Here is an 8,114-nt window from a genome sequence, read left to right on the forward strand (position 1 = left end):
AGCACGCACGAACGAACGCACAAAAACACTTAATGCACCAATCACTCGTAGTCAAAAGCCAATTCATGGATTAAAGGAATAACTGATAATATCTTGGTTGATCCATCATTTATCAGATGTAATGTATACATTAAACAGTTATTCTCACATGAACTATGTGTATGTGGTTGATGACAAATTGAAAAGTATTTCACCAGCAATGTTTAATGATAATTGTGACAAATTATGTACTATGTACATATACCTTAATAGGCATAGTTTGTCAACAAGTGCCCCTCTCACCCCAAGCTTGTTAATTCACAGCATGGATATTGTGTGTAGTATCACACAGCTTTGATTCATTTAATCCGATTTTGATCAGGATTTTTTTACATAACTTGGAAGTGCCGCCATGTTTTCACTCATGTTCACTCATGTCTACTAACGATTTTGTCAATAAAGATTATAATTGGAATAAAAGATGAGTACATCACTGGTTGAGCATCTGGGATAAATTGCCCTGTACTTTTACTGTGGTGATGTTAGATGCGTGGAGTAAGGTACTAGATACTTGCACATCTCAAAACTGTAAATGTGTACGAGATGACGAGGTTTGACTGTATTCCACTGTGAATCTTCATGTGTGACTTCAGGCTACCTGTAAATCCTTTCCCACATTCACCACACTCATAAAGCTTGATTCCACTGTGAATCCTCGTGTGTATTCTCAGGTTATTTGATTGTGTAAACCCTTTCCCACATTCAATGCACTGACAAGGCTGATTCCACTGTGAATTCTCATGTGTGTCTCCAGGTCACGTGAACGTCTAAATCCTTTCCCACATTCACCACACTGAAAAAGCTTGATTCCACTGTGAATTCTCATATGCGACTGCAGGCAATCTGACCGTGTAAATTCTTTCCCACATTCACCACACTGATAACGCTTGACTTCACTATGAATCCGCATGTGTTTCGTCAGGTGACTAGAGCGTTTAAATCGTTTCCCACATTCAACACACTGATAAGGCTTGATGCCACTGTGAATCCTCATGTGTGACTTCAGGTTACTTGAGTGTGTAAATTCTTTCCCACATTCAACACACTTATAAGATTTGACTTCACTGTGAATCTTCATGTGTGACTTCAGGTTACTCGAGCGTTGGAATCCTTTTCCACATTTATCACACTGATAAGACTTGACTCCACTGTGAATCCTCATGTGTTCCTGCAGCTTACTTGAGTCTGTAAATCCTTTCTCACATTCAACACACTGATAAGGCTTGACTCCACTGTGAATCCTCATATGTTTCTGCAGGTTACATGATTGTGTAAATCCTTTCCCACATTCAACACACTGATAAGGTTTCACTCCACTGTGAATCCTCATGTGTTTCTGAAGGTTACATGATTGTGTAAATCCTTTCCCACATTCAGCACACTGATGAGGCTTGACTCCACTGTGAACACTCATGTGTGACTTCAGGCTATTTGACTGTGTAAATCCTTTCCCACATTCAACACACTGATAAGGTTTCACTCCACTGTGAATCCTCAGATGTTTCTGCAGGTTACATGATTGTGTAAATCCTTTCCCACATTCAACACACTGATAAGGCTTGATTCCACTGTGAATCCTCATGTGTTTCTGCAGGTTACTTGAGTGTGTAAATCTCTTACCACATTCAACACACTGATGAGGCTGGACTCCACTGTGACTAACAATGTGTGACTTCAGGCTATCTGAGTGTACAAATCCTTTCCCACATTCACCACACTGATAAGGCTTGATTCCACTGTGACTTATCATGTGTGACTTCAGGCTATCTGAGTATACAAATCCTTTTCCACATTCACCACACTGATAAGGTTTGATTCCACTGTGACTCATCATGTGTGACTTGAGGCTTTCTGTGTGTACAAATCCTTTCCCGCATTCACCACACTGATAAGGCTTGATTCCACTGTGAGTGTTCATGTGAGACTTCAGGTAACCCGACCGTGTAAATCCTTTCCCACATTCAACACACTGATAAGGCTTAATTCCACTGTGAATACTCATGTGTTTCTGCAGGTTACAAGAGTGTGTAAATCCTTTCCCACATTCACCGCACTGATGGGGTTTGACTCGGCTGTGAATCTTCATGTGTGTCTGAAGATCACCAGATCGAGTAAATGTTTTCTCGCACACACTACACTGATGAGACTGATTTGCTGGACCACCACCATCCATGTGTTTCTTGAGATCACCTGTTCCCAGCAATTCTTTCTCACAGTCAGTGTTTCCACCCGTGTCCGTGACAGGTTCTTTCTTGAGATCACCTGTTTCCACCAATTCCCTCTCGCAGTCAGTGATTACACCCGTGACAGTGACAGGTTCTTTCTTGAGATCACCTGTTTCCACCGATTCTCTCTCACAGTCAGTGATTACACCTGTGTCAGTGACAGGTTCTTTCTTGAGCTCACCTGTTTCCACCAATTCTCTCTCACAGTCAGTGATTACACCCGTGTCAGTGACAGGTTCTTTCTTGAGCTCACCTGTTTCCACCAATTCTCTCTCACAGTCAGTGATTACACCCGTGTCAGTGACAGGTTCTTTCTTGAGCTCACCTGTTTCCACCAATTCTCTCTCACAGTCAGTGATTACACCCGTGTCAGTGACAGGTTCTTTCTTGAGATCCCCTGTTTCCACCAATTCTCTTTCACAGTCAGTGAATACACATGTTTCAGTAACAGGTTCTTTCTTGAGATCACCTGTTTCCATCAATTCTCTCTCACAGTAAGTGATTACACATGTTTCAATGACAGGTTCTTTCTTGAGATCACCTGTTTCCAGCAATTCTCTCTCACAGTCAGTGTTTCCACCTGTTTCAGAAACGGGTTCTTTCTTGATATCACCTGTTTCCATCAATTCTCTCTCACAGTAAGTGATTACACCCGTGTCAGTGACAGGTTCTTTCTTGAGATCACCTGTTTCCACCAATTCTCTCACACAGTCAGTGTTTCCACCTGTGTCAGTGACAGGTTCTTTCTTGATCTCACCTGTTTCCAGCAATTCTCTCTCACAGTCCATGATAACACATGTTTCAGTGACGGGATTCTGTGGTTGGCTTTGTACTTCCATTGTTACCTTGTGGATATTATGGTGTTCACTGGAAACATAAAGGTGTTTTCACTTCTTTCATCATGTCAATGCATTTCCTAAAGATGTTTCCACAAGAACAAAACCATTTACAACTAGGGCTGGGACCATACACAGTTTGATTATATGATATGTATCATGATAAAATACCTAATACTGTAAATGTTTTCTCCACAACACACAGATTATATCATAGCACAGTGATTTTCCATATTCTGTAATAATATTTTTCACTAACCTCACACTGAAGTGTCTTTAGCATGTTCAGTTGATTAAATGACATGACATGTTACTACTGCAAGGTGAAAACAACATCTTTCTTTCACTTAGGTTTCAAAACAGGAAATGAATTAAATTTAACTCAAATTCACATGCAAACAATACGAGACGCAGTAAGTTTAACGTGATTTATTCACATGCAACAAAATTCTAACACCATGAGGTGTGGTGAAATTGGGTTTAACGTCACATCCAAGATTATTGCACTTATATAGCGACATTCATGCACATGTGTGTGTGGCTGCTTGTACTAGTCCGGACTGATGGCGATTTTCAGTGCTAGCTCACTGAGATACCACGCCACAGTTTAACATGAATAGCCCACTCAGACATAGTATACGGACTCCAAGCCAACCATTCCTTGTTTTAGCCCCGTAATGCCAAGCGCCAGACAGGTTAACAACAAGTACCATCTTTTAACGACTTTTTGTATGACGCTGCCGGGGATTGAACACCAAACCTTCCGGTCTCCCAGCGGACGCTCTACCACAAGACCACAGAGGTTCTTTCTCTAACATCATGATGATACACATTCAGTTCTGTGATTGCTGAGTAGAGATCTATGTATTGTATAACAAAAGTGGTGCGCATGATCACGAGGCATGTGCTAATTAGACGAGGTCAATATCTGCTACAGTCAGTTGATGCCTCTCATTGCATTATAAATAATAGAAATCAGTTCAAACCTTTTTCCCTGGACAGATATAAGACCATTTGCTTATTGTTTATCCAAAGTGAAAGCTATTTGCACTGTCAACTTTATACACAGACTATTTCAGAAAAAACACAAAAAATTTCACGTTTCAAGCTTTTTATAAATTAGACTTAACCAATTACAAGAACATCATATCATACGAAGAATTACATAATCAGTACGTGTAATGCTTGCATCACATGATGCCCAATTTACGAGTCATCGAAAATAGGTTTGTTGAATAGATTTGTTGTCGATGATAAATGATTCAACGAATTTGATTGAATCTTTGTGTACTTACTCTTGAGTGACATTGCATTAGTATAATCTTGTTAACTATTAAGAAATAATTAGAGATGTAAGACATGTCAGTTTGAGGATTGTTTGGTCTTTTTAGCCAACTTTCACTTTTTGTCCTTTGAAAATGTCTGATGTAAATTATGCCCAAGTTGTTCTTATCACTAATGAAAGAGCACAGACACTGATATTTATATGAAAGTACCAGGCTTTAATCAGGATACATAAACAAAACTGTCATTCGTACTGCAACATCATCTTTGAAACAGTCTGCGCATGAACTAACCAAGACCACTTCCGTCAATTTTGTCATGACATCTAAACATTGACAATTTTATCAGGATTTTTTTATCGGTACATTAAACAAGTCTTTGAAAGGAATTTAGAAGTGATACACATAAGGAAGAGAACTAATGGATGCCATCTTTATTATGAGGAACACATTTCAGGTTATATACTTTCTCCTTTATCAGGTGAATAAAAATATATACTCTGACACATTGTGTTCCTCATAATAAAGAAGTTGACATCCATAAATTCTTTTACTTAAATTGAACAAATCTCAAAGAATGTATACTTTTACATGAATGTCATATGTCTATCATCTTTAGGATATGTTCTTTTCAATGATATTAATTATTAGCCATCAACATTTTTAACATGGGTGCTTACTTGACGTGACGCATGCGGGTGCTTCCATATTAAAATTAATGGAGAAAAGAAGATAACTTAGAATACCAGCACATTTACCGATGGCTAGGAAGTTCATACACCTTTTGGATTACTGAAATTACATACTGTTGGAAAGACAATCACCTCAAGTTGAATGTTCTACGATTTGGTTAAACTGTGGGCGGAAATAATAACGTTGTAACCGCGACGTTTTAACTTAATGGTATCCAAAGCCAGCTGACGGCCAGGCACCGTGGGGGTAAAATGCAGCGGTAAGAAACTAACATTTTTACTCCACTGATACTCATAATGAAAATGATTCCTTAGCTGTTTGGAAGGACTTTCACTAGTTTCAGGACCAGTGACATTTTCTATTCTAACGCTGACACTAGTGACAGGTTAAATAATGTTTTCCTTCACTATGAGTGAAGGAAAACATTATTTAACCTGTCAGCGTAACAGTGGGCGTTTTTTTCTCCCGACGTATACATTGCAACAATATTTATGAAAATGCCAAGAAAGTTTCTAACCATCGGCTCTGGCGTCTTTCTTCAGTAATTACATCCACAACTTATCGAGTTCATGTTTTTTGACAGGAGGCCGCCATTGTAAGCTGGTTCCCGGCACCCTATGCGCGTCGTCCACTTGCGCTATGAGAGACGGGGCCCAGCTTACCGCCTCAGTCATTTTGTCAATTTAGCGCGCAAGCGCATCCTACCCAGACAACCAGACTGGTAGACTGGTTCCCGGTTTCAGTCTGTCCCGAGTTCCCAACAGCGATAGCCCGTTCGCGGAGCTCAATCGCAGCCACCCGTCAAAGCTCCCCACTGTGATAGGCGGCTGGCTACAACCATGTAAACAGAAAAATTAAACTGAAACTGCAATAATCTAGACTTGCCCACTATTATACACTTACATGGGTTACATTGGATATATTTTTTTCAGGATCTGTATTAAAAACTAGTGGCCAGCTTCAGTTTATGCTAAGCTTGGCTGATGAGTCAATCCTAGTCTGTCTTACAGACCCTGATACATGTATATCAACTACAGCCCATGCAAGTCTATAATGTTTGGCAAGTCTAGATTACTGCAGTATCAGGAAATGAAGAGAATCACTGGGCTCCCTTTTTATTAGATTTTTATTTTCTGTATGATATGTTCATTTCAGAGACTATATGTTAGTCTAAGTCAATCCAATCAGCCAACACTTCACGGGACCACGGGCGCTATGACAAATAATTGTTGAGTGAGTGAGTGAGTATGGTTTTACGCCGCTTTTAGCAATATTACAGCAATATCACGGCAGGGGACACCAGAAATGGGCTTCACACATTGTACCCATGTCGGGAATCGAATCCGTGTCTTCGGCGTGACGAGCGAACGCTTTAACCCCTAAGCTACCCGACCGCCCCAAAATAATTGGTGCTGGTACAGCAAGGGTTAACCCAAACACAACTAGCCTATAACCCTGAAGCTTTTGTTTCTTGTTTTAGAGCCAGACTCAACAACATTCCAGCAATATAACGAAAATCTGTTTATAATAGAATCTGGAACAGACAATCTATAGTGATTGACATCCTGAGAATGGACATGCATCAACCACGTCAGCGAGCCTGACCACCCGATTCCATTAGTCGTCTTTCACGACAAGCATAGTCGCCTCCTACATCAAGCATGGATTACTAAAGACCGGATCTTCATGGGTCTTACTCTAAACCTAAACCTAAGGATCGAAGATCTGGATTACTAAAGACCGGATCTTCATGGGTCTTACTCTAAACCTAAACCTAAGGATCGAAGATCGAGGCACGCCAGATATGTGAAGCGCGAGACACAGCCGGTGTCCCGGTATAAACTCTCCCCCCGCATATTTTATACACCCCCACCCCATCCCCCCGCCTCCAGCTCAGGCTGTCCGTTATACTCTGATTTAGACCTAAAATATATTCCTTAAAACAGGCTACGATTTGAAAATGGCATCGGTGTACGTGAGGTGAGGTGAAAATGGGTTTAACGTCGCGTCCAAGATTATTGCACTTATATAGCGACGTGCATGCAGGCATGCGTGTGTGTGGCTGCTTGTACTAGTCCGGACTGATGCCGATTTATGGTGCTAGTTCACTGAGAAACCATGCCGCAGTTTAACATGAATACCCTACTCAGACACAGTATATTGACTCTGAGCCGACCAGTCCTTGCTTTAAACCAGAGACCATATACCGATCTATGGTCTCTGTTTAAACATACAACATCATAACTATCTAATTCAGCACTCATTAAATCTACTTTCTCTTTAAGACAGCGTACGTTTAGATGTATAATCTTTAAATCTGGACTATGCAAAGGTTCTGGATTCGGATGGATATCACCGGCATCGTCGAGGCAAAGTGCACATGTAATTGATAAAATCGGGCTGGCGGTGAATCTTGATGAAAAACACCTTGTTAAAAAGACACACCGAAACTGATTTGCATAAATGATGACCACAACATATTGAAAAATATCAAAACAGTAAAAATGATACAGTATAACCTCATACTCAATCGCCAGCTGCCAATATACAAAACAGAATAATACATCAAGATGACAGTTTTCATGTAACGATTAAGTATTTCTAAGCAAATTAAAGATACATATATCTAGATATTGTGCATATCTTTAAGTTGCTTAGAAGTATTTTATTTCGTAGGTGGGGGGAGAGTTTATTTCGAGAGGGGCGGAACTGTACCGGTATAAATTCGCCGGGGGGGGGGGGGGGGGGGGGGGGGTATCACGGCGAGGTACACCAGAAATGGGTCTTTGGCGTGACGAGCGAGCGCTTTAACCACTAGGCTACCCGACCGCCCCGCCGGCAGCCTGAGCCAAATAGCGCTATATTTTAGGGTGACAAGCCCCCTACCCCTTAATTCCTAATACCATATATTTAAGTCTCATTGCTCATTTGCTCACCATTGAATCCTGAATACTACTTACGACAAATCTCAAAAGCACATGTGAGAATTCATTCAACAAAGGCAGAATATCCATATTCGACAACACTGGTTTTCTTGA

General features: G+C 40.6%; 1 protein-coding gene across 1 annotated transcript; it reads right to left on the reverse strand.

Moving 5' to 3' along the window:
* Window positions 1-554: 554 nt before the first annotated feature.
* On the reverse strand, window positions 555-5,682 carry LOC139449442 (zinc finger protein 665-like). Its single transcript, XM_071230838.1, has 2 exons — window positions 5,594-5,682; window positions 555-3,131 (listed from the first exon to the last, which is right to left on the reverse strand). Exon 2 carries the CDS (start codon window positions 3,101-3,103, stop codon window positions 707-709), a length of 2,397 nt encoding a protein of 798 aa, XP_071086939.1. The 5' UTR covers window positions 3,104-3,131; window positions 5,594-5,682; the 3' UTR covers window positions 555-706.
* Between the last annotated feature and the right edge of the window lie 2,432 nt (window positions 5,683-8,114).

This window comes from Haliotis cracherodii, unplaced genomic scaffold, assembly GCF_022045235.1.
Source record: "Haliotis cracherodii isolate W230 unplaced genomic scaffold, xgHalCrac1.p SCAF_8, whole genome shotgun sequence".
In the NCBI taxonomy this organism is placed as follows: domain Eukaryota; kingdom Metazoa; phylum Mollusca; class Gastropoda; order Lepetellida; family Haliotidae; genus Haliotis; species Haliotis cracherodii.